This window comes from Hyla sarda, chromosome 10 (genome assembly GCF_029499605.1).
Source record: "Hyla sarda isolate aHylSar1 chromosome 10, aHylSar1.hap1, whole genome shotgun sequence".
Taxonomy (NCBI): Eukaryota; Metazoa; Chordata; class Amphibia; order Anura; family Hylidae; genus Hyla; species Hyla sarda.
Window position 1 is genome coordinate 3,774,680 of NC_079198.1, and position 24,989 is coordinate 3,799,668.

The 24,989-nt window shown below is 54.6% G+C and overlaps 1 protein-coding gene across 6 annotated transcripts in view; it reads right to left on the bottom strand.

Moving 5' to 3' along the window:
• CROCC (ciliary rootlet coiled-coil, rootletin) overlaps positions 1-24,989 on the bottom strand; it is a 79,861-nt gene that overhangs the window by 41,359 nt on the left and 13,513 nt on the right. For 3 of the 6 annotated variants that reach the window (XM_056542931.1, XM_056542934.1, XM_056542929.1), the window contains exons 1-12: positions 20,377-20,463; positions 19,646-19,787; positions 17,487-17,635; positions 7,263-7,454; positions 7,084-7,167; positions 5,997-6,094; positions 5,645-5,810; positions 5,424-5,530; positions 4,044-4,271; positions 3,853-3,937; positions 2,807-2,911; positions 1,220-1,468 (exon numbers count right to left, since the gene is read on the bottom strand). In XM_056542931.1, the coding sequence (XP_056398906.1) occupies positions 1,220-1,468; positions 2,807-2,911; positions 3,853-3,937; positions 4,044-4,271; positions 5,424-5,530; positions 5,645-5,810; positions 5,997-6,094; positions 7,084-7,167; positions 7,263-7,454; positions 17,487-17,635; positions 19,646-19,787; positions 20,377-20,448 (1,677 nt within the window). In that variant the 5' untranslated portion in view covers positions 20,449-20,463. Of the gene's footprint in view, positions 1-1,219; positions 1,469-2,806; positions 2,912-3,852; positions 3,938-4,043; positions 4,272-5,423; positions 5,531-5,644; positions 5,811-5,996; positions 6,095-7,083; positions 7,168-7,262; positions 7,455-17,486; positions 17,636-19,645; positions 19,788-19,997; positions 20,209-20,376; positions 20,464-24,989 lie in introns of those variants that run through there. The other 3 variants (XM_056542930.1, XM_056542935.1, XM_056542933.1) reach the window with 2 other exon arrangements.

Here is a 24,989-nt window from a genome sequence, read left to right on the forward strand (position 1 = left end):
ATACCGGGACGACGATCTATATCGGGACGACGACCTATACCGGGACAACGATCTATACCGGGACAACGATCTATACCGGGACAACGATCTATACCGGGACAATGACCAATACCGGGACAATGATCTATACCGAGACAATGATCTATACCGGGACAATGACCAATACCGGGACAACGACCAATACCGGGGCAATGACCAATACCGGGGCAATGACCAATACCGGGGCAATGACCAATACCGGGCAATGACCAATACCGGGGCAATGACCAATACCGGGACAACGACCAATACCGGGGCAATGATCAATACCGGGACAATGATCAATACTGGGGATATGACGAATACCCAGACAATAATGAATACTGGGACAATGACCAATAATGGGACAATGACCAATACCGGGGCAATGACCAATACCGGGACATTGACCAATATTGGGACAATGAACAATAATGGGACAATGACCAATAACGGGGCAATGATTAATACTGGGACAATGACCAATACTGGGACAATGACCAATACTGGGACAATGACCAATACTGGGACAATGACCAATACTGGGACAATGACCAATACTGGGACAATGACCAATACTGGGACAATGACCAATACTGGGACAATGACCAATACTGGGACAATGACCAATACTGGGACAATGACCAATACTGGGACAATGACCAATACTGGGACAATGACCAATACTGGGACAATGACCAATACTGGGACAATGACCAATACTGGGACAATGACCAATACTGGGACAATGACCAATACTGGGACAATGACCAATACCGGGGCAATGATTAATCCTGGGAATATGACCAATACCGGGGCAATGACCAATACCGGGGCAATGACCAATACCGGGGCAATGACCAATACCGGGGCAATGACCAATACCGGGGCAATGACCAATACCGGGGCAATGACCAATACCGGGGCAATGACCAATACCGGGGCAATGACCAATACCGGGGCAATGACCAATACCGGGGCAATGACCAATACCGGGGCAATGACCAATACCGGGGCAATGACCAATACCGGGGCAATGACCAATACCGGGGCAATGACCAATACCGGGGCAATGACCAATACCGGGGCAATGACCAATACCGGGACAATGATTAATACTGGGACAATGACCAATACTGGGGCAATGATCAATGATCCTTAGAGACACTTGGAGCCCTTATCTTGGGGTGAGACAATGTACCTGGACCTGTAGTTGTCTCCTCTGGAGAGCGCAGTGCACAGCAGAGAGCGCAGAGTCACGGAAGGCCGGAGACAGGCTGCGTCTCGGGGAGGAGCTGCGGTGTGGAGAGGGGCGGCGTATGGGTGAGGAAGTGCGCAGGCTGCTGGAGAGACCCTTCAGGCTGAGCCCCGGACCCTCACTGTCTGCAAACTCAAATGTCTTGTCACTGGTGGAGAGCTGAAGACCGCTGTCTGCGTCACTCAGGACCACCTAGAGGAGACAATACAGAGACAATAGGGGAATGATTAATAGGATCTAGAAGCCACCGTCACTCTTAGTGGGGTCTATAAAGACACGGACCAGTACAAACCCTCCGCACGTCTCCCACCGAATCCCATAGACCCCGTCAGTACAGACCCTCCGCACGTCTCCCACCGAATCCCATAGACCCCGTCAGTACAGACCCTCCGCACGTCTCCCACCGAATCCCATATACCCCGTCAGTACAGACCCTCCGCACGTCACCCACCGAATCCCATAGACCCCGTCAGTACAGACCCTCCGCACGTCACCCACCGAATCCCATAGACCCCGTCAGTACAGACCCTCCGCACGTCGCCCACCGAATCCCATAGACCCCGTCAGTACAGACCCTCCGCACGTCTCCCACCGAATCCCATAGACCCAGTCAGTACAGACCCTCCGCACGTCGCCCACCGAATCCCATAGACCCCGAGTACAGACCCTCCGCACGTCACCCACCGAATCCCATAGACCCCATCAGTACAGACCCTCCGCACGTCACCCACCGAATCCCATAGAGCCCGTCAGTACAGACCCTCCGCACGTCACCCACCGAATCCCATAGACCCCGTCAGTACAGACCCTCCGCACGTCTCCCACCGAATCCCATAGACCCCGTCAGTACAGACCCTCCGCACGTCACCCACCGAATCCCATAGACCCCGTCAGTACAGACCCTCCGCACGTCACCCACCGAATCCCATAGACCCCATCAGTACAGACCCTCCGCACGTCTCCCACCGAATCCCATAGACCCCATCAGTACAGACCCTCCGCACGTCTCCCACCGAATCCCATAGACCCCATCAGTACAGACCCTCCGCACGTCTCCCACCGAATCCCATAGACCCCGTCAGTACAGACTCTCCGCACGTCTCCCACCGAATCCCATAGACCCCGTCAGTACAGACCCTCCGCACGTCTCCCACCGAATCCCATAGACCCCGTCAGTACAGACTCTCCGCACGTCTCCCACCGAATCCCATAGACCCAGTCAGTACAGACCCTCCGCACGTCACCCACCGAATCCCATAGACCCCGTCAGTACAGACCCTCCGCACGTCACCCACCGAATCCCATAGACCCAGTCAGTACAGACCCTCCGCACGTCTCCCACCGAATCCCATAGACCCCGTCAGTACAGACCCTCCGCACGTCACCCACCGAATCCCATAGACCCCGTCAGTACAGACCCTCCGCACGTCACCCACCGAATCCCATAGACCCCGTCAGTACAGACCCTCCGCACGTCTCCCACCGAATCCCATAGACCCCGTCAGTACAGACCCTCCGCACGTCTCCCACCTGTGTCAGCTCCCGCAGAGTCTCCTGAAGAATCTCCCGCTCAGACTTCAGAGCTTCCACCTCTTCTCCTACAAGCGTCACCTGCGCCTCCACCCGACTCTTCTCCTGCAACAACCAAAGAAACGTAATCACATCCTGCGGCCCCCCTCAGCCCAGGCCAGACCACCCACAGATTACTATAATGGCTCTCGATGAGGGGAAAGAGAGATGTGACATCCCCACAATGCACTGCAAAAAAGAATTTACTGTAGATACTGAACCAGTAGGGGGCACTGCGAGATGTGGGATCCTAGAGCAGTGGTCTTCAACCAGCGGACCACCAGATTTAGCAAAACTACAACTCCCAGCATGCCCGGACAGCCGTTGGCTGTCCGGGCTTGCTGGGAGTTGTAGTTTTGCAACATCTGGAGGTCCGCAGATTGGAGACCACTGTCCTAGAGGATACTGAAAATGAACAGAAAACTGGCAGATTGTCAATGCAGCTTTGGATGTGACTGGAGTATAAGATTCACACAGTTACTCATGGGAAGCCTTAGACCGCCACGTAATGGTCTGACGTAAACTCTTCTTACACATCCTTCTCCGTACACCAGTGTTTCCCAACCAGGGTGCCTCCAGCTGTTGCAAAACTACAACTCCCAGCATGCCTGGACAGCCTGTCCGGGCATGCTAGGAGTTGTAGTTTTGCAACAGCTGGAGGCACTTCGGTTGGAAAATATGCTAAGATATATATATATAATTTTTTGGTAATTGGTCTGATGATCACATGACCCAGTTACAGTAATGAAATGCATTGGTGCAACAGCTGTCTGGGCATGCTGGGTGTTGTAGTTTTGTACTAGAGGAGATGACCTGGAGCAGCTCTAGGCAGACACCCATAATAGACATATAAGAGCAGTGTTTGCCAACCAGGGTGCCTCCAGCTGTTGCAAAACTACAACTCCCAGCATGCCCGGACAGCCTTCGGCTGCAACAGCTGGAGGCACCCTGGTTGGTAAACCCTGCCTTACACTGATGGCCCCCGATTCCTTGTGTGGCCCCTGTACCTGCTCCTGCAGTTGTCTGATCTGCAGCTCCTTGTCCATGTTCTCACTCTGCAGCCGCTCAATCCACTTACTCAGCTCTGCTACTCTGTAAGGCAATATAAATCCTATTAGACCGGGATCCAGCCGCATGCCATGACGCCTCCCTGCCCCATGCGGGGGTCTGTATCCCCACTGCTATGCCCGTCACTTACCTTGCCGTCAGCTCTGCTTTATCTGCGTCGTATGCGGCTTGTAACTGGATCATTTCTCGCACTTTGTCTTTTAGCTGCTCATCCATCTGGGCGAGTTGTAACGCTTGTCTCTCCACCACCACAACGCCGCTGTTCTCGGCCAGGCGGAGGGAACCGCTGACATTCAGACAGGAGGCGTTCAGAGAGCGGCAGGACTGTGACAGCTCCTTGTGCATCATCGAGAGGTCCCTGCACAGAAGAGGCCGTCACATGAGAGACATCTAGAGAGGTGACCGATACACTCGCCCTAATACAATGATCCCTTGACCTACGATGGCCCCGACATACGTTAATTTCAACATACGATGCTTTTTTATGTCGGGGCCATCACATAAATGGCTATCCTGCAGTGCAGACTGCTTCAGCTGCCACCGGATAGCCGTTTAAGGTGCTCCGTGTACTCCGGTGGGTGTCACTCACCTGTCCCCAACATTCCGGACCGTCCTCTTCAGGCTCTGCTGCATGGCCGTTGCTCTCCTTCGTCGTCATCACGTCGCCGCGCACGCCGTCCCGTCATCCAATAGGAGCGGCGTGCGGAGCGGCGTGCGGAGCGGCATGCGGAGCGGCATGCGCAGCGACGTGATTACGGCGATGGAGAGCGACGATCCAGGGCAGCGGTGACGGTCCAGAGCAGCGAGGACACCCCGGGGACGTGATGACAGCGATGATCCAGGGCAGCAGTGACGGTCTGGAGCTGAGGGGACACCCCGGGGACGTGATGACAGCGACGATCCAGGGCAGCGTTGATGGTCCGGAGCAGCAGGGACACCCCGGGGACATGATGACAGCGATGATCCAGGGCAGCGGTGATGATTCGGAGTGGCGGGGACACCCCAGGGACGTGATGACAGCGATGATCCAGGGCAGCAGTGATGATTCGGAGTGGCGAGGACACCCTGGGGACGTGATGACAGCGACGATCCAGGGCAGCGGTGATGATTCGGAGTGGCGGGGACACCCCAGGGACGTGATGACAGCGATGATCCAGGGCAGCAGTGATGATTCGGAGTGGCGAGGACACCCCAGGGACGTGATGACAGCGAAGATCCAGGGCAGCGGTGACGGTCCGGAGCAGCAGGGACACCCCGGGGACGTGATGACAGCGATGATCCAGGGCAGCGGTGGTGGTCCAGAGCGGCGAGGACACCCTGGGGACGTGATGGCAGCGGGGACGGTCCGGAGCGGTGAGGACACGCGAGTATAACTTTCTATATTACTATTGCACGGATCCCTCAACATACGATGGATTCAAGTAACGATGGCTCATTTGGAACGAATTACCATCGTATGTTCAGGAACCACTGTATATGATTCTCCTGACCTATCCTGTCAGACACCTACCTCTCCGTCATGGTCTTCATCTCACTGAAATGTCTCCTGAAGCCGACCACTTGTCTCCACAGCGATAACAGGCGACTGTGCTCATTGCTGAAGTACGCATTAAAGGACTGTAGGGGGCGACAAGTGGAAAGGTAAATGGTAAGTGCCATAGTACATGTGGTGCACACAGTATGTGACTGGGCAGGGTCATCTTATACAATCATGGGTCGCAACGCCCTCACCTCCTCCTCGCGCCTCCACTCGCTCTCTTTCTGCTCCAGCTCTTCGCGGGCTTTGGTCCAGTCGGCCGTCAGCCTGCGCAGATCCTCGCTCAACGCCTGGTTGGCGGAGTTGGCCTGGTCCAGCTGCTCTCTCAGCATGACGTTTACCTGGGTTAGGCTGGAGCTTCTGCGATCGATAAGAAAACAAAGGCGTCTCAAACATATCCTGATGTAAGGGAGTGATCCTGAAGTCCTGCCTTGTGACTATGTGCTCAGACTACTGCTCTCTGTTATCAGCCTCAGGCCGGTGCTGGTGATTATAATGGACGTGTTATAGAAGTCTTCACTATCTATGGCGGTGAGACGCTCGTACCTCTGTTGTTCCTCCTCCAGTCGGATAAGTGTGTTCTCCAGCTCATTGCTGCTCTCCTCCTCCTGGCGCAGCCGCGAGTCCGTCATCTCCAGGCGGCTCTGTGTGGGAAATGATGATATAAAGAACTGATCCCTACGATACAGGACGACCGAATACGTGATATAGATTCATCTCTGCAACCTTCTAAAAGACTTCGGGTGGGTGGGTGCTTGGGGGGAGGGACTTGCAAGGAGGCACAATTTTTTGGGCTTCCAATAGAGAATATGTAAAAGAGACGGCACTCACCATACAGAAGTGAAGGCTTTTAGTGCAACAGTAGGTGCATGATGGACATCCACAGGCAGAGACGGTGAGAATGGGGGGTACACGGAACAGACTGTTTCACGCGACACGCGCTTGCGCGTGTCGCGTGAAACAGTCTGTCCCGTGTACCCCTCATTCTCACCGTCTCTGCCTGCGGATGCCCATCATGCACCGACTGTTGCAATAAAATCCTTCACGCCACTGTATGGTGAGTGCCGTCTCTTTTACATATTCTCTATTGGAAGTTTTATGCATCTCATAGACAGATCACCACCGCGATACATAGCAGGTGCAGAGTCATCCAGTGATCATCCACGGCAAAGCTTATTTGAGTACCTAGTGGTGTCAGTGCCGAAGCAGTCCTCTCCTAGAATACAATTTTTTTGTGCAAACTCTAGTATTGAGCAAAAATGTTGAAAACTTTTGGTGCTCGGTGACGCACTCACCAAGTGGGCGTTGCTTAACACGATTGGGGCGTGTTTTTTTGTGAAGGGGCGTGACCTTCTCTTCCCTGCTAGCAGCTCTGAGCGACTGAAGATTTATGGCGCTGTCACGTGGGCAGCCTCAGATGTGACCGGTTTACTAAAAGCCGGCGCATTTCAAGTTATGCAACTTTGAAAATCTCAGCTTGCTGTCAGTGAACGGGATTAGTCTACAGATAGCTGATGGGCAGTTACAACACAACAGTGGAGGCCAGAATGTTCCCATTCACCATCTGCAAGCAGAGATCTTGGATCACAGTATTTCATCATGAAGCTTTATTTTCATCCATTGTTAGACTCACACTGAGACGTTCCTGTTCCAGCTCCGTGGAACGTTCCAGAAGCTGCTGCTCCACCTCTCCGCAACGCTTCTTGTACTGTAAGACCTGCCAGAGGGATGTGAGAGATCATAGAGGTGACCTACAAGATTTTATTCTTCACACCACCAGCTGCATTCACCACCCTCCATGCAGTCGCTCACCTTAGCCTGGAGTTTCTGTACGAGCTGCGCCTGCCGCTGTTGTCCCTCCTGGTAGGCCTGAAGCTTACGCTTATATGCGGCCTGCTCCTCGTCCAGCCGCCGCCGCAGCTCCACATTCTGCTGCGCCAGGCTCCGTGTTTCCAGGGAATCTCTCTCCCGCTCGCCCGTCTCCAGACGAAGGGTCTGCTCCAGCTGCCGAACCAAGAGGAGACGCTGAATCGTCACAAATATTATAGACAAGAAATTATAGGATCCAGAAATACAGCAGAGAATCTCTGATCTCACGTCATGAAGCATCAACTGGTCACCACGGATAATGGCGGCTGTCATATACTCTTATCACGGATACATAGAGCCCGAATGTTATTACGGTACATACATCTGCGTTAGTGACCGGATCCACACCCCTCTGGCGCAGGCAATCTTCTATCTGCAGCAAACAGAAAAATATAATACCGCTGCTCCCAATATCAGGAACCCTAGAGCCACGGGGTCCACCGTCTCCACCATTTACTCCAGCATCCATCCGTTCACCCTCACCCAGCACTGGCTCCAGCATGTCCCCTCTCCCAGTACTGGCTCCAGCATGTCCCCTCTTCTCTCCCCGCATTGGCTCCAGCATGTCCCCTCTCCTCTCCCCGCATTGGCTCCAGCATGTCCCCTCTCCTCTCCCCGCACTTGCTCCAGCATGTCCCCTCTCCTCTCCCCGCACTGGCTCCAGCATGTCCCCTCTCCCCGCACTGGCTCCAGCATGTCCCCTCTCCTCTCCCCGCACTGGCTCCAGCATGTCCCCTCTCCCCGCACTGGCTCCAGCATGTCCCCTCTCCTCTCCCCGCACTGGCTCCAGCATGTCCCCTCTCCCAGTACTGGCTCCAGCATGTCCCCTCTCCCCGCATTGGCTCCAGCATGTCCCCTCTCCCAGTACTGGCTCCAGCATGTCCCCTCTCCTCTCCCCGCACTGGCTCCAGCATGTCCCCTCTCCCCGCATTGGCTCCAGCATGTCCCCTCTCCCAGTACTGGCTCCAGCATGTCCCCTCTCCTCTCCCCGCACTGGCTCCAGCATGTCCCCTCTCCTCTACCCGCACTGGCTCCAGCAGGTCCTCTCTCCCCGCATTTACTCCAGCATCCATCCGTTCACCCTCACCCAGCACTGGCTCCAGCATGTCCCCTCTCCCCACACTGGCTCCAGCATGTCCCATCTCCCAGCACTGGCTCCAGCATGTCCCCTCTCCCAGCACTGGCTCCAGCATGTCCCCTCTCCCCGCACTGGCTCCAGCATGTCTCCTCTCCCAGCACTGGCTCTAGCATGTCCCCTCTCCCAGCACTGGCTCCAGCATGTCCCCTCTCCTCTCCCCGCACTGGCTCCAGCATGTCTCCTCTCCCCACACTGGCTCTAGCATGTCTCCTCTCCCAGCACTGGCTCTAGCATGTCCCCTCTCCCAGCATTGGCTCTAGCATGTCCCCTCTCCCAGCATTGGCTCTAGCATGTCCCCTCTCCCAGCACTGGCTCTAGCATGTCCCCTCTCCCAGCATTGGCTCTAGCATGTCTCCTCTCCCCGCACTGGCTCTAGCATGTCCCCTCTCCCAGCACTGGCTCTAGCATGTCCCCTCTCCCAGCACTGGCTCTAGCATGTCCCCTCTCCCAGCACTGGCTCTAGCATGTCCCCTCTCCCCGCACTGGCTCTAGCATGTCCCCTCTCCCCGCACTGGCTCTAGCATGTCTCCTCTCCCCACACTGGCTCTAGCATGTCTCCTCTCCCAGCACTGGCTCTAGCATGTCCCCTCTCCCAGCATTGGCTCTAGCATGTCCCCTCTCCCAGCATTGGCTCTAGCATGTCCCCTCTCCCAGCACTGGCTCTAGCATGTCCCCTCTCCCAGCATTGGCTCTAGCATGTCTCCTCTCCCCGCACTGGCTCTAGCATGTCCCCTCTCCCAGCACTGGCTCTAGCATGTCCCCTCTCCCAGCACTGGCTCTAGCATGTCCCCTCTCCCAGCACTGGCTCTAGCATGTCCCCTCTCCCCGCACTGGCTCTAGCATGTCCCCTCTCCCCGCACTGGCTCTAGCATGTCCCCTCTCCCAGCACTGGCTCTAGCATGTCCCCTCTCCCAGCACTGGCTCTAGCATGTCCCCTCTCCCAGCACTGGCTCTAGCATGTCCCCTCTCCCAGCACTGGCTCTAGCATGTCTCCTCTCCCAGCACTGGCTCTAGCATGTCTCCTCTCCCAGCATTGGCTCTAGCATGTCCCCTCTCCCAGCACTGGCTCTAGCATGTCCCCTCTCCCAGCACTGGCTCTAGCATGTCCGCTCTCCCAGCATTGGCTCCAGCATGTCCCCTTCTCCCAGCATTGGCTCTAGCATGTCCCCTCTCCCCGCACTGGCTCTAGCATGTCCCCTCTCCCCGCACTGGCTCCAGCATGTCCCCTCTCCCAGCATTGGCTCTAGCATGTCCCCTCTCCCAGCACTGGCTCCAGCATGTCCCCTCTCCCAGCACTGGCTCTAGCATGTCTCCTCTCCCAGCACTGGCTCTAGCATGTCTCCTCTCCCAGCATTGGCTCTAGCATGTCCCCTCTCCCAGCACTGGCTCTAGCATGTCTCCTCTCCCAGCACTGGCTCTAGCATGTCTCCTCTCCCAGCATTGGCTCTAGCATGTCCCCTCTCCCAGCACTGGCTCTAGCATGTCCCCTCTCCCAGCACTGGCTCTAGCATGTCCGCTCTCCCAGCATTGGCTCCAGCATGTCCCCTTCTCCCAGCATTGGCTCTAGCATGTCCCCTCTCCCAGCACTGGCTCTAGCATGTCCCCTCTCCCAGCACTGGCTCTAGCATGTCCCCTCTCCCCGCACTGGCTCCAGCATGTCCCCTCTCCCAGCATTGGCTCAAGCATGTCCCCTCTCCCAGCACTGGCTCCAGCATGTCCCCTCTCCCCGCACTGGCTCCAGCAGGTCCCCTTTCTCCACACTCAATCCACTCTCCAGCTCCAGTCTGCAGTGCCCACTATTTCCCTTGTCTCCCGGATCCCACACATCCAGTGATCTCCATAACCTCTCTGTACACAGTCCCACTATACACAGTGTGGAGCGTCTCCACATAACATCGTTCAGTGAGGAGCAGTCGCTCTCTATGGCCTCCTCCTTTACCATATCATCCCTCAGGCAAACGTCTCACACATCAGGATACTCGCCCGATCCACTCTCCTCCTGACAAAGGCTCCGGCCTCCTCCTCCTCCATCTTTACAAAGAGCAGGGCGATCCCCCGCAGCACCGTCCTCTTCTCCCTAATCCTTATACCCCCCCCCCCCACCCCAATTCACTTTCAGTGTGGAGAGGGAAGAGAATAACGAGATTATCAGTGATGGAAACAAGAGAACCTCCCAGTGTATGAACGCTGCGCCCTACGGGAAGGATGGCGAATAATGTACGAGGCCGCCGCTGTGGAAAGCACAACAATAATGTCATGCACATAAATGAGTGCTGGCAGGGGGGAGGCAGGAGACCCACAAAACCTCACACACCACAAGAGATGAGGTCCACAAAACTGGACCCACCCCCCGAGGTCGACAAACCATACATACCGCGAGACATGAGGTCCATAAAACCATACATACCGATAGACATGAGGTCCACAAAACCGGACCCACACCCCGAGGTCCACAAACTATACATACCGCAAGACATGAGGTCCATAAAACCGGACCCACCACCCGAGGTCCATAAAACCATACATACCGCAAGACATGAGGTTCACAAAACCGGACCCACCACCCGAGGTCCACAAAACCATACATACCGAAAGAAATGAGGTCCACAAAACCGGACCCACACCCCGAGGTCCACAAACTATACATACCGCAAGACATGAGGTCCACAAAACCGGACCCACCACCCGAGGTCCACAAAACCATACATACCGATAGACATGAGGTCCATAAAACCGGACCCACCACCCGAGGTCCATAAAACCATACATACCGATAGACATGAGGTCCACAAAACCGGACCCACCCCCCAAGGACAACAAACCATACATACCGCAAGACATGAGGTCCACAAAACCGGACCTACACCCAAAGTCCACAAAACCATATATACCGCAAGACATGAGGTCCACAAAACCGGACCCACCACCCGAGGTTGACAAAACCATACATACCGCAAGACATGAGGTCCACAAAGCCGGACTACCCCCTCCCCACCACCAGAGGTCGACAAGACCATACATACTGCAAGACAGACGGTCCACAAAACCATACACACCACAAGACATGAGGTCCACAGAATCAGACCAACCCCTAAGGTCCACAGAACCAGACATACCGATGAAGTGAGGTCCACAGAACCAGACATACTGGCGAGGTGAGGCCCTCAGAACCAAACATACTCCTGTGGTCCACAGAACCAGACATACCCTCCAAGGTTCACAGAACTGGACAAACCCTCAAAGTCCACAGAACCGGACATACCGATGAGGTCCACAGAACCAAACATACTCCTGTGGTCCGCAGAAAGAGACATACCTCCAAAGTCTACAGAACTGGACCCACCCTCAAAGTCCACGGAACTGGACCCTCCCCTTAGGTCCACAGAACCATACATATCCCCCGAGGTCCATGGAATTACACATAACCCCAACGTCTACAGATCAAGACTAACCATCAAGGTTCAGTGAACCAGACAAACCCCTGAGGTCCACAGAACCGGACGTACCACCCCCCCCATGTCCACAGAACCGGACATACCGCCCCCCAGGTCCACACAACCATACATACTCCCCAAAGTCCACAGAACTGGACATACCCTCAAGGTCCACAGAACCAGATACACCCCCTAGGTCCACAAAATCAGACAAACCCCCAAAATCTACATAACCAGACACACCACCTAGGTCCACAGAACCAGACACTCCCCTAAGGTCCACAGAACCAGACACTACCCTAAGGTCCACAGAACCCTACACACCACCTAGGCCCACAGAACTGGACAAACCCCGGAAGAACGAGGTCCAAAGAACCAGACATTTGAATACAATTTATCCCTTATAATATACTACAAACTTCTAACAAACTTTGTGCACTATTTTCACAATCTAGACACCTCCGCACCGTAATCCTGGGCACCTCCGCACCGTAATCCTGGGCACCTCCGCACCATAATCCTGGGCACCTCCGCACCATAATCCTGGGCACCTCCGCACCGTAATCCTGGGCACCTCCGCACCATAATCCTGGGCACCTCCGCACCATAATCCTGGGCGCCTCCGCACCGTAATCCTGGGCACCTCCGCACCGTAATCCTGGGCGCCTCCGCACCATAATCCTGGGCACCTCCGCACCATAATCCTGGGCGCCTCCGCACCGTAATCCTGGGCGCCTCTGCTCCATAATCCTTGGCATCTCCGCACCATAATCCTGGCAACCTCCGCACCGTAATCCTGGGCGCCTCCGCACCGTAATCCTGGGCGTCTCCGCACCGTAATCCTGGGCGCCTCCGCACCGTAATCCTGGGCGCCTCCACACCGTAATCCTGGGCGCCTCCGCACCATAATCCTGGGCTCCTCCGCACCGTAATCCTGGGCGCCTCCGCACCGTAATCCTGGGCTCCTCCGCACCGTAATCCTGGGCGTCTCCGCACCGTAATCCTGGACACTTCTGCACCGTAATCCTGGGCGCAGCCACATCTATTGTCACTTAAGGCTCTGAATAAACAACATTTACTGTCTCCCTGACCACAGACACAGAGGAACACCAATGGTCCCTGGTCAGAGGATACAATGCTGAGGTCCACAGGTCCCACTACCTACCAAGAGCAACAAGTGCCAGCAAATCAATCATCTCCCAGGTTCTGATCATTTACAGCAGGGGGCGCATTGTGCTTTATAACACACTGCAGCTGCTGCAGAACCTCTCAGACAAATGAAGAAGGTCATGTTACTCAAAAAACTGTACAGGTGACCCTCCCGGTCCTGTATATATTTTGTGTGGATATCAGGGCACTTCCCAAGAACATGACGAATGCAGACCCAACATACCAATCTGCTTGGCAGGGGCAGCGATCGGGCCCCTCAGTGACGGTGGTCACCATGGATAAGATGTGACATTCACTGTGGGGGGTCTGGACAGTCTGGTGGGAACGGGGGACGGGACAATAAGGTTTATGAATGCGCCATTAAGAACTAAGCGACCACGGGCAAGTCAGAGCCTGTCGGCCGCCCATCGGTGCCTGCTGCCTGCCTGGACAAGGTGCCAACCAGGGAACGGAACGGAGAGCGAAACAGTAATGAGTGCAGACAGGAGGGGAGGCACGAGGTCCACATAACCTACTCCATAAAGATATTAGAGGGAGATAAAAGTAACCAGCGCTCAGGAGGACATCGACGGAAAAGAGAAGCAAGTGCAAAAAGCGAGGCTATAACTTACTCCACGTTGGGGGGGGGGGGGGGGAATGCAAAATGGATTCACATACCCCCCTCCAGGTTGGCATGTAGTATAGCTTAGGTATCTTCATTCCATCATGTGAACAGAGGGATCGGTCTGCAGCATATTTTTCATATAATTTAATAGCGACGCGTTTCTGAAGTTAAAAAGGCTTCTGCCACCTCCTTCATCAGGCATTATGAAGGAGGTGGCCTGACGAAGGGGGTGGCCTGACGAAGGGGGTGGCCTGACGAAGGGGGTGGCCTGACGAAGGGGGTGGCCTGACGAAGGGGGTGGCCTGACGAAGGGGGTGGCCTGACGAAGGGGGTGGCCAGACGAAGGGGGTGGCCAGACGAAGGGGGTGGCCTGACGAAGGGGGTGGCCTGACGAAGGGGGTGGCCTGATGAAGGGGGTGGCCTGACGAAGGGGGTGGCCTGACGAAGGGGGTGGCCTGACGAAGGGGGTGGCCTGACGAAGGGGGTGGCCTGACGAAGGGGGTGGCCTGACGAAGGGGGTGGCCAGACGAAGGGGGTGGCCAGATGAAGGGGGTGGCCAGATGAAGGGGGTGGCCTGATGAACGGGGTGGCCTGATGAAGGGGGTGGCCTGATGAAGGGGGTGGCCTGATGAAGGAGGTGGCCTGATGAAGCGTGTGGCCTGATGAAGCGGGTGGCCTGATGAAGGAGGTGGCCTGATGAAGCGGGTGGCCTGATGAAGGAGGTGGCGGAAGCCTTTTTAACCTCAGAAACGCGTCACTATTAAATTATATGAAAAATATGCCGCAGACCCATCCCTCTGTTCACATGATGGAATGAAGATACCTAAGCTATACTACATGCCAACCTGGAGGGGGGTATGTGAATCCATTTTGCATCCCCCCCAACGTGGAGTAAGTTATAGCCTCGTTTTTTGCACTTGTCTCTCTTTTCCATCGATGTCCTTCTGAGCGCTGGTTACTTTTATCTCCCTCTAATATCGCACACACGGTTGTACTTGAAGTCGATCCGGACCCATCCCCTGACCCTCTCCAGCACTGGTTGGATACCTTTCAACATATCTATACATACCAATGTGGCCCTGGTGGTGTTTGCGGTGGATCCTATATTAATTGGACCCACTGCTCACACCGGGTGAGTGTTTTCCATTCTTATATCCCTCTCCCCTTTCTTTTTCAGAGTGCAGCGCTCCCTTTTAGTAATTTTCTGTATTCATTGTACTCCATAAAGATGGGAGAAAAACCCAATATACAAGGTTCAGGAAAAACCTCATACAAGGTGTACATGTAAATGATATACAGTATATACCAAGGTAATCATCCAGACTCCTCTGTCTCCTCCTACAGACTCCTCTGTCTCCTCCTCCAGACTCCTCTGTCCTCCTCCTCCAGACTCCTCTGTCCTCCTCCTCCAGACTCCTCTGTCTCCTCCTCCAGACTCCTCTGTCTCCTCCTCCAGACTCCTCTATCTCCTCCTCCAGACTCCTCTGTCTCCTCCTCCAGACTCCTCTGTCCTCCTCCTCCAGACTCCTCTGTCCTCCTCCTCCAGACTCCTCTGTCTCCTCCTCCAGACTCCTCCATCTCATCCTCCAGACTCCTATGTCTCCTCCTCCAGACTCCTATGTCTCCTCCTCCAGACTCCTATGTCTCCTCCTCCAGACTCCTATGTCTCCTCCTCCAGACTCCTATATCTCCTCCTCCAGACTCCTATATCTCCTCCAGACTCCTCTATCTCATCCTCCAGACTCCTATGTCTCCTCCTCCAGACTCCTCTGTCCCCTCCTTTAGACTCCTCTGTCTCCTCCTCCAGACTCCTATGTCTCCTCCTCCAGACTCCTATGTCTCCTCCTCCAGACTACTCTGTCCCCTCCTTTAAACTCCTCTGTCCCCTCCTCCAGACTCCTCTGTCATCCTCCTCCAAACTCCTCTGTCATCCTCCTCCAGACTCCTCTGTCATCCTCCTCCAGACTCCTCTGTAAACTCCTGTCCCCTCTTTACTCCTGTGTCCTCTCCATACTCCTCTCCCCCCCTTCTTTAGACTCCTCTGTCTCCTCCTATTCCAGACTCCTCTGTCTCCTCCTATTCCAGATTCCTCTGTCCCCCCCATACTCCTCTTTTCCCCCCTTCTTTAGACTCCTCTGTCTCCACCTCCAGGCTCCTCTGTCCTCCTCCTCCAGGCTCCGCTGTCATCCAGACTCCTCTGTCTTCTCCTCCAGACTCCTCTGTCCCCTCCTTTAGACTCCTATGTCTCCTCCTCCAGACTCCTCTGTCCCCTCCTTTAGACTCCTATGTCTCCTCCTCCAGACTCCTATGTCTCCTCCTCCAGACTCCTATGTCTCCTCCTCCAGACTCCTATGTCTCCTCCTCCAGACTCCTATGTCTCCTCCTCCAGACTCCTATGTCTCCTCCTCCAGACTCCTATGTCTCCTCCTCCAGACTCCTATGTCTCCTCCTCCAGACTCCTATGTCTCCTCCTCCAGACTCCTCTGTCTCCTCCTCCAGACTCCTCTGTCTCCTCCTCCAGACTCCTCTGTCCCCTCCTTTAAACTCCTGTCCCCTCCTCCAGACTCCTCTGTCCTCCTCCTCCAGACTCCTCTGTCAACTCCTCCAGACTCCTCTGTCAACTCCTCCAGACTCCTCTGTCCCCTCATTACTCCTGTGTCCCCTCCATACTCCTCTTTTTCCCCCTTCTTTAGACTCCTCTGTCTACTATTCCAGACTCCTCTGTCCCCCCCATACTCCTCTTTTCTCCCCTCCTTTAGACTCATCCGTCTCCTCCTATTCCAGACTCCTATGTTTCCTCCTATTCCAGACTCCTCTGCCCCTCTTTACTCCTCTGTCTCATCCTATTCCAGACTCCTCTGTTTTCTCCACCAGACCCCTCTGTCCTCCTCCTCCACCAGACCTGTTTTCTCCTCCAGACTCCTCTGTCCCCTTTTTACTCCTCTTTTCTCCCCTTCTTTAGATTCCTCTGTCCTCTCCATACTCCTCTTTTCTCCCCTCCTTTAGACTCCTGTCTCCTCCTATTCCAGACTCCTCTGTTTTGTCCTCCAGATTCCTGTTTTCTCCTCCAGATTCCCGTTTTCTCCTCCAGACTCCTCTGTCCCCTCTTTACTCCTCTGTCCTCTCCATACTCCTCTTTTCTCCCCTTCTTTAGACTCCTCTGTCCTCTCCATACTCCTCTTTTCTCCCCTTCTTTAGACTCCTCTGTCCTCTCCATACTCCTCTTTTCTCCCCTTCTTTAGACTCCTCTGTCCTCTCCATACTTCTCTTTTCTCCCTTCCTTTAGACTCCTCTGTCCTCTCCATACTCCTCTTTTCTCCCCTTCTTTAGACTCCTCTGTCCTCTCCATACTTCTCTTTTCTCCCTTCCTTTAGACTCCTCTGTCCACTCCATACTCCTCTGTTTTCTCCTACAGACTCCTCTGTTTTCTCCTCCAGACTCCTCTGTTTTCTCCTCCAGACTCCTCTGGTGGCCGTTTCTCTCTGTTGAAATCCAACATGTCTGACCCTTATTTCTAAAACATCTGCCATGAGACGAGAGACAGGAGAGCACCACATGTGATATAATGGTCAGATTTAGGGAATGTTCCCTTATGTGTGCAGCCATCTTTAATATTCACAAAAGATCGGTCTGGGCTGGGTCCTGAAGTAGTGTCAGCCGTTCAGCCTCACAATCCCTTTCCCTGTACAGTAGCACGTTCACCCTGGCTATGGAACTGGGCTTCACCTCGCTACACACTGACAGGAGGGGGCAGCACTGATCACGGGGTCAGACCATAATCCACAGGGACTGATGATATTCACATCCGGAGGACTCCTTACCCTCTCACTGATGGCGTTGTATTTAATGGCCAACTCATCTCTCTCCGCCCGACTCTGCGCCAGGAGGTCCTCCACCCGCGACAGCTCTTGTTGCAGGATGCGGTTTTCCTCTTGTAGAGAAATGAGGGAAGACATGTCTGCAGGGAGACCTGGACAACCAAGAAATACAATGAGAGTGAATACAGAGGACAGGACTGCGCAATTCTAAGAGATTTTCAGCATTCTGCAGCCTTTGGGGGGCGCTGTTACTTTAATACAACAATTCACATGAGCAGCACTGACACTAAGTTCTCATTCACACTCACAATCTCCACTCAGAGATATTCTGGGTCCTAGCGCCAGCAGAACAAGAAAGAAACGCTTGGAAATGTATGCAATTTCTGATGCAAAAATTCCGTAGTGTGAATGTTTCAGCAGAATCCTACTGAAAACAATGGGAGTCTGCTGCACTGTATTTTCCATATCGGAACTCCGCTCAAAAAATACATAGTATGAATGGGCCTTGACTAGTACTGCCCTGCACCACTCTAGTTAAGGGGCCACTCCACCTTTACTAGTTTCCTGACACATTGGTGGAGGTCTCTGGGACTACATATTGATTGGGGTTTCAGCCCACAGATCCCAACTATCTTATCTCTGATGTGTCTCATTGATCAATTCACCACAAGCAATGAAAACTTTTGATGTTTCTACAACATGTCAAAGGCACCAAGACAAATGGGGGGCTCAGGGGCCACCGATAAATAGATGGATGTACAGGGGGCACAGAGAAAAATGTGGTGGATACAGGAGGCACAGAAACAAGTATGGGGGATACAGGAGGCACAGAGACAAGTATGGGGGGTACAGGAGGCACAGAGACAAGTATGGGGGGTACAGGAGGCACAGAAACAAGTATGGGGAATAAAGGAGGCACAGAGACAAGTATGGGGAATACAGGAGGCACAGAGAAAAGTATGGGGGATACAGGAGGCACAGAGAAAAGTGTGGTGGATACAGGAGGCACAGAGACAAGTATGGGGGATACAGGAGGCACAGAGACAAGTATGGGGGATACAGGAGGCACAGAGACAAGTATGGGGGATACAGGAGGCACAGAGACAAGTATGGGGGATACAGGAGGCACAGAGACAAGTATGGGGGATACAGGAGGCACAGAGACAAGTATGGGGGATACAGGAGGCACAGAGACAAGTATGGGGGATACAGGAGGCACAGAGACAAGTATGGGGGATACAGGAGGCACAGAGACAAGTATGGGGGATACAGGAGGCACAGAGAAAAGTGTGGTGGATACAGGAGGCACAGAGACAAGTATGGGGGATACAGGAGGCACAGAGACAAGTATGGTGGATACAGGAGGCACAGAGACAAGTATGGTGGATACAGGAGGCACAGAGACAAGTATGGGGGATACAGGAGGCACAGAGACAAGTATGGGGGATACAGGAGGCACAGAGACAAGTATGGGGGATACAGGAGGCACAGAGACAAGTATGGGGGATACAGGAGGCACAGAGACAAGTATGGGGGATACAGGAGGCACAGAGACAAGTATGGGGGATACAGGAGGCACAGAGACAAGTATGGGGAATACAGGAGGCACAGAGACAAGTATGGGGGATACAGGAGGCACAGAGACAAGTATGGGGGATACAGGAGGCACAGAGACAAGTATGGGGGATACAGGAGGCACAGAGACAAGTATGGGGGATACAGGAGGCACAGAGACAAGTATGGTGGATACAGGAGGCACAGAGACAAGTATGGGGGATACAGGAGGCACAGAGACAAGTATGGGGGATACAGGAGGCACAGAAACAAGTATGGGGGATACAGGAGGCACAGAAACAAGTATGGGGAATAAAGGAGGCACAGAGACAAGTATGGGGGATACAGGAGGCACAGAGAGGAGTGTGGGGATACAGGAGGCACAGAGACAAGTATGGGGGGTACAGGAGGCACAGAGACACATGTGGGGGATACAGGGGGCACAGAGACAAGTATGGGGGATACAGGAGGCACAGAGACACGTGGGGGATACAGGGGGCACAGAGAGGAGTGTGGGGATACAGGAGGAACAGAGACAAGTATGGTGGATACAGGAGGCACAGAGACAAGTATGGTGGATACAGGAGGCACAGAGACAGGGCACTCACCAGGGCTGGGTGGCGGGCTCAGGTTCCTGGTAACAATCTCTCGGATCCGAGCCGGCAGGCGGGCAGGGAGGGAGTCTGTAGGGTCACCACGGAGGGTGAGAGTCTTATCTTCTGGGGATCCGAGCACCTGGGCAGACAGCGCCTAAAGAGCGGAGAAGAAGGAAGACGTGAGAGACTTGTGAGAGGCGGAGGACCCCCGTGTGCCGCTCACATATGTCATTCAGTCAATGACAACTAACACTGCTCCACATGCACGCTGCGCCCCAACTTAAGGACGCTGGACCCCACAATACACAGAAGGCCTGCGGGGAGCTGTATACACACTGCGAGCCTATAACCCATGACCACCGACCTGTATCACAACCTCCAGCCTCTGCTCACTGGGGTCGGGGGTCTCCTCCGGGGCCGCACTCATGGATGCCTACGGAATCTCACAGGACTGAACCTGTCTCCAGAATCAAACTCCAAGTAACATGGCAGCGAGACCCCATGGGCAGCACAGCCCCTGCCCCCTTGTGCTCTCAGATTAACATTAAATCTGCTTAGGCCCTTCCTGGCTCATCCTCCGGAGCAGACAGAGGGGCTGTGATTGTGAGGACGGCCCCTCCCAGGCCCTAGAGCCCGCCACCCCCAGACAATGGCCACAATGAATGGAGACATCATAGGAGAGGGTGGGCAGGAGCTAGGACCCTGCAGAAGGAATCTACACCATAAAGAGGAAACATAGTTACCAACAAGACACTGTAGCCATGGAAACCGCAAACATCCTGGGTCACCTGTGCAGTGTCTGTAGTGGGCACCATGGGGGGTCAGCACATGTATATAGTGTCACACCTCCGAACAGGGAAAGATCATCACCCCCATCATCCACCCCCAGGAGAACAGACAGGATCATAACCCCCAACATCCACCCCCAGGAGAACAGACAGGATCATAACCCCCAACATCCACCCCCAGGAGAACAGACAGGATCATAACCCCCAACATCCACCCCCAGGAGAACAGACAGGATCATCACCCTCATCATCCACCCCCCAGAACAGACAGGATCATAACCCCCATCATCCACCCCCAGGAGAACAGACAGGATCATCACCCTCATCATCCACCCCCAGGAGAACAGACAGGATCATAACCCCCAACATCCACCCCCCAGGAGAACAGACAGGATCATCACCCCCATCATCCACCCCCAGGAGAACAGACAGGATCATCACCCTCATCATCCACCCCCAGGAGAACAGACAGGATCATCACCCTCATCATCCACCCCAGGAGAACAGACAGGATCATCACCCCCATCATCCACCCCCAGGAGAACAGACAGGATCATCACCCCCAACATTCACCCCCCAGGAGAACAGACAGGATCATCACCCCCATCATCCACCCCCAGGAGAACAGACAGGATCATCACCCTCATCATCCACCCCCCAGGAGAACAGACAGGATCATCACCCCCATCATCCACCCCCAGGAGAACAGACAGGATCATCACCCTCATCATCCACCCCCCAGAACAGACAGGATCATCACCCTCAACATCCACCCCCAGGAGAACAGACAGGATCATCACCCTCATCATCCACCCCCAGGAGAACAGACAGGATCATCACCCCCATCATCCACCCCCAGGAGAACAGACAGGATCATCACCCCCAACATTCACCCCCCAGGAGAACAGACAGGATCATCACCCCCATCATCCACCCCCAGGAGAACAGACAGGATCATCACCCTCATCATCCACCCCCCAGGAGAACAGACAGGATCATCACCCCCATCATCCACCCCCAGGAGAACAGACAGGATCATCACCCTCATCATCCACCCCCCAGAACAGACAGGATCATCACCCTCAACATCCACCCCCCAGGAGAACAGACAGGATCATCACCCTCATCATCCACCCCCAGGAGAACAGACAGGATCATCACCCCCATCATCCACCCCCAGGAGAACAGACAGGATCATCACCCTCATCATCCACCCCCAGGAGAAGATACAGGATCATCACCCCCATCATCCACCCCCCAGGAGAACAGACAGGATCATCACCCTCATCATCCACCCACAGGAGAACAGACAGGATCATCACCCTCATCATCCACCCCCAGGAGAACAGACAGGATCATCACCCTCATCATCCACCCCCAGGAGAACATACAGGATCATCACCCCCATCATTCACCCCCAGGAGAACAGACAGGATCATCACCCTCATCATCCACCCCCAGGAGAACAGACAGGATCATCACCCTCATCATCCACCCCCCAGGAGAACAGACAGGATCATCACCCTCATCATCCACCCCCAGGAGAACAGACAGGATCACCACCCTCATCATACACCCCCCAGGAGAACAGACAGGATCATCACCCCCAACATCCACCCCCCAGGAGAACAGACAGGATCATCACCCTCATCATCCACCCCCAGGAGAACAGACAGGATCACCACCCCCATCATCCACCCCCCAGGAGAACAGACAGGATCATCACCCTCATCATCCACCCCCAGGAGAACATACAGGATCATCACCCCCATCATCCACCCCCCAGGAGAACAGACAGGATCATCACCCTCATCATCCACCCCCAGGAGAACATACAGGATAATCACCCTCATCATCCACCCCCCAGGAGAACAGATAGGATCATCACCCCCATCATCCACCCCCAGGAGAACATACAGGATCATCACCCTCATCATCCACCCCCCAGAACAGACAGGATCATCACCCCCAACATCCACCCCCCCAGGAGAACATACAGGATCATCACCCTCATCATCCACCCCCAGGAGAACAGACAGGATCATCACCCCCAACATCCACCCTCCAGGAGACCAGACAGGATCATCACCCCCAACATCCACCCCCCAGGAGAACAGACAGGATCATCACCCTCATTATACACCCCCAGGAGAACAGACAGGATCATCACCCTCATCATCCACCCCCAGGAGAACAGACAGGATCATCACCCTCATCATACACCCCCAGGAGAACAGACAGGATCATCACCCTCATCATCCACCCCCAGGAGAACAGACAGGATCCTCACCCTCATCATCCACCCCCAGGAGAACAGACAGGATCATCACCCCCAACATCCACCCCCAGGATAACAGACAGGATCATCACCCTCATCATCCACCCCCAGGAGAACAGACAGGATCATCACCCTCATCATCCACCCCCAGGAGAACATACAGGATCATCACCCCCATCATTCACCCCCAGGAGAACAGACAGGATCATCACCCTCATCATCCACCCCCAGGAGAACAGACAGGATCATCACCCCCATCATTCACCCCCAGGAGAACAGACAGGATCATCACCCTCATCATCCACCCCCAGGAGAACAGACAGGATCATCACCCCCATCATCCACCCCCCAGGAGAACATACAGGATCATCACCCTCATCATCCACCCCCAGGATAACATATAGGATCATCACCCCCATCATTCACCCCCCAGAACAGACAGGATCATCACCCTCATCATCCACCCCCCCAGAACAGACAGGATCATCACCCTCATCATACACCCCCAGGAGAACAGACAGGGTCATCACCCTCATCATTCACCCCCAGGAGAACAGACAGGATCATCACCCTCATCATCCACCCCCCAGGAGAACAGACAGGATCATCACCCTCATCATCCACCCCCAGGAGAACAGACAGGATCATCACCCCCATCATCCACCCCCCAGGAGAACATACAGGATCATCACACTCATCATCCACCCCCAGGAGAACATATAGGATCATCACCCTCATCATACACCCCCCAGAACAGACAGGATCATCACCCTCATCATACACCCCCAGGAGAACAGACAGGATCATCACCCTCATCATCCACCCCCCAGGAGAACAGATAGGATCATCACCCCCATCATCCACCCCCAGGAGAACAGACAGGATCATCACCCTCATCATCCACCCCCCAGGAGAACAGACAGGATCATCACCCCCATCATCCACCCCCAGGAGGAGAACAGACAGGATCATCACCCTCATCATCCACCCCCCAGAACAGACAGGATCATCACCCTCAACATCCACCCCCCAGGAGAACAGACAGGATCATCACCCTCATCATCCACCCCCAGGAGAACAGACAGGATCATCACCCCCATCATCCACCCCCAGGAGAACAGACAGGATCATCACCCTCATCATCCACCCCCAGGAGAAGATACAGGATCATCACCCCCATCATCCACCCCCCAGGAGAACAGACAGGATCATCACCCTCATCATCCACCCACAGGAGAACAGACAGGATCATCACCCTCATCATCCACCCCCAGGAGAACAGACAGGATCATCACCCTCATCATCCACCCCCAGGAGAACATACAGGATCATCACCCCCATCATTCACCCCCAGGAGAACAGACAGGATCATCACCCTCATCATCCACCCCCAGGAGAACAGACAGGATCATCACCCTCATCATCCACCCCCCAGGAGAACAGACAGGATCATCACCCTCATCATCCACCCCCAGGAGAACAGACAGGATCACCACCCTCATCATACACCCCCCAGGAGAACAGACAGGATCATCACCCCCAACATCCACCCCCAGGATAACAGACAGGATCATCACCCTCATCATCCACCCCCAGGAGAACAGACAGGATCATCACCCTCATCATCCACCCCCAGGAGAACAGACAGGATCATCACCCTCATCATCCACCCCCAGGAGAACAGACAGGATCACCACCCCCATCATCCACCCCCCAGGAGAACAGACAGGATCATCACCCTCATCATCCACCCCCAGGAGAACATACAGGATCATCACCCCCATCATCCACCCCCCAGGAGAACAGACAGGATCATCACCCTCATCATCCACCCCCAGGAGAACATACAGGATAATCACCCTCATCATCCACCCCCCAGGAGAACAGATAGGATCATCACCCCCATCATCCACCCCCAGGAGAACATACAGGATCATCACCCTCATCATCCACCCCCCAGAACAGACAGGATCATCACCCCCAACATCCACCCCCCCAGGAGAACATACAGGATCATCACCCTCATCATCCACCCCCAGGAGAACAGACAGGATCATCACCCCCAACATCCACCCTCCAGGAGACCAGACAGGATCATCACCCCCAACATCCACCCCCAGGAGAACAGACAGGATCATCACCCTCATTATACACCCCCAGGAGAACAGACAGGATCATCACCCTCATCATCCACCCCCAGGAGAACAGACAGGATCATCACCCTCATCATACACCCCCAGGAGAACAGACAGGATCATCACCCTCATCATCCACCCCCAGGAGAACAGAC